The 1542-nt window shown below is 54.8% G+C and overlaps 2 protein-coding genes across 2 annotated transcripts in view; both read right to left on the reverse strand.

Moving 5' to 3' along the window:
• The window catches only part of NAA10 (N-alpha-acetyltransferase 10, NatA catalytic subunit), a 136594-nt gene extending 135999 nt beyond the window's left edge, over nucleotides 1-595 (reverse strand). Inside the window, exons 1-2 of the mRNA XM_077769608.1 lie at nucleotides 485-595; nucleotides 267-311 (exon numbers count right to left, since the gene is read on the reverse strand). Coding sequence (XP_077625734.1) covers nucleotides 267-311; nucleotides 485-555 — 116 coding nt within the window. The 5' untranslated portion in view covers nucleotides 556-595. The remainder of the gene's footprint in view (nucleotides 1-266; nucleotides 312-484) is intronic.
• Nucleotides 596-1362: 767 nt separating this feature from the next.
• The window catches only part of RENBP (renin binding protein), a 5925-nt gene continuing 5745 nt past the window's right edge, over nucleotides 1363-1542 (reverse strand). The window contains exon 7 of the mRNA XM_077769609.1: nucleotides 1363-1409. Within this exon, the coding sequence (XP_077625735.1) occupies nucleotides 1363-1409 (47 nt within the window). The remainder of the gene's footprint in view (nucleotides 1410-1542) is intronic.

Genomic DNA, 1542 nt, shown 5'->3' on the forward strand with positions numbered 1-1542 from the left:
TCACCCTTCCCCGGGCCCCAGCCAGCGTCAAGCGACACGGCGAGCCTCACCAAACACTCTCCCGCGTGGCGATGCGCCTCGAGCAAACTCCAGCAGGCAGGTGCCGCGGCCACAGACACTGGAGTCCACAGCCTGCTGCCCAGCCTGCTCCCCATCTCCTGCCTCCCCCATCCTCCCGCCTGGAAGGTGGCTCAGCCCATCTCAGCTGCCTGACGCGCCAGAGCTGGGACCACCCCGTTCCATTAGAAAACTCTTGATCTACTTACTGAAAGTTGAGGGTGTTGGAATAGAGGTGCAGGGCGGCCCGGTTACTGCAGGGAACAAGGCACTGCTGAGCTGCGCAGACTCGGCCACACAGGGACAGCGTATCCGTATCCTCCCCCTCCCCCCACCGATCTTCCCCCCCAAAGCAGGGCACCCCAGGACCGCCATCAAGACAGGATCTCCTCCCCACCCCTCCTCCTCCCTCAGCCCTGGCTTCCACCTCTTTCTGACATGCAGGGAGACGTATTTGGCATTGAAGTTCTCTATCATGGCTCGGGAGGCCTGGTCCATCAGCTTTTGTGCCAGGCCGAGGCGCCGGTGCGAACGCTTCACGGCCNCCCAGCGCCCACACCCCCAGCATGTGCCCAGAGCAGGAGCACCAAGTCCTCTGGTGACTCCAAAGTTCCCCGAGACCCGCCGTGGGGGACAGCTGAGACACTGAAACCCACTCGTGTAGCCAAAAGACAAGTGCAGTGTCAACAGACTACAATGGAAATCCTGATGGTGCTAGAAAGAAATGAGCTACCAAGCCCTGAAAAGATGTGGGAAACTTTCAACGCATAGGACTTCAGTGAAAGAAGCCAGTCTGAAAAGGCTCCATACTGTTAAGATTACAGTCATTGAACATTCTGGAAAAAGGCAAAACTACAGAGGCAGGAAGTAAGTGTATCAGTGACTGCCATGGGGAAGCAGAGGAGAGAAATGAAGGAACACAGGAAAGTTTTAGCGCGGTGGAACTACTCTGATTCTATAAAGGCAGACACCCATCGTTACACATTTGTCTAAATCCATAGAAGGCTAAAATACAAAGAGTGAACCCGAATATAAAGCAGGGACCTTAGTAATGACATGGCAATACCGGTTCATCAGCTGTCACCAACATCCTGCAAGACGTTAATGACAGAGAAAAGTACGGGGCAGAGGGCAAGGGGTGCGTGGGAACTCTCTCTACACTTGCCACTGGGTTTTTTGTAAACCCAAAACTGAACCAAAAAGCAGCCTATTGATCAGTTAAGACAAGGAAAAGCAATACAGGCAGCAACCAGCAGGCGCGCATTGATGCCCACCCCCCAGGCTTCGGTCTCCTTCCTTCATGACTCACATTTTGGCGAGGACGTACCCCACAATCTTCCCGTTCTCATCCTCTGCGATGTAAGAGAGCTAGGTGACAGGGAGGAGAAAGAAGTCAGAAAAGGACCTCTTGTCAGAGCTGGAGGAGGCAGACACTTGGTCCCTCTGCCAGCCTGTCACTGTGCGCGTGACAGAAACGGAACGGGT

Source organism: Crocuta crocuta, unplaced genomic scaffold (genome assembly GCF_008692635.1).
Source record: "Crocuta crocuta isolate KB4526 unplaced genomic scaffold, BGI_CrCroc_1.0 scaffold978, whole genome shotgun sequence".
NCBI lineage: Eukaryota > Metazoa > Chordata > Mammalia > Carnivora > Hyaenidae > Crocuta > Crocuta crocuta.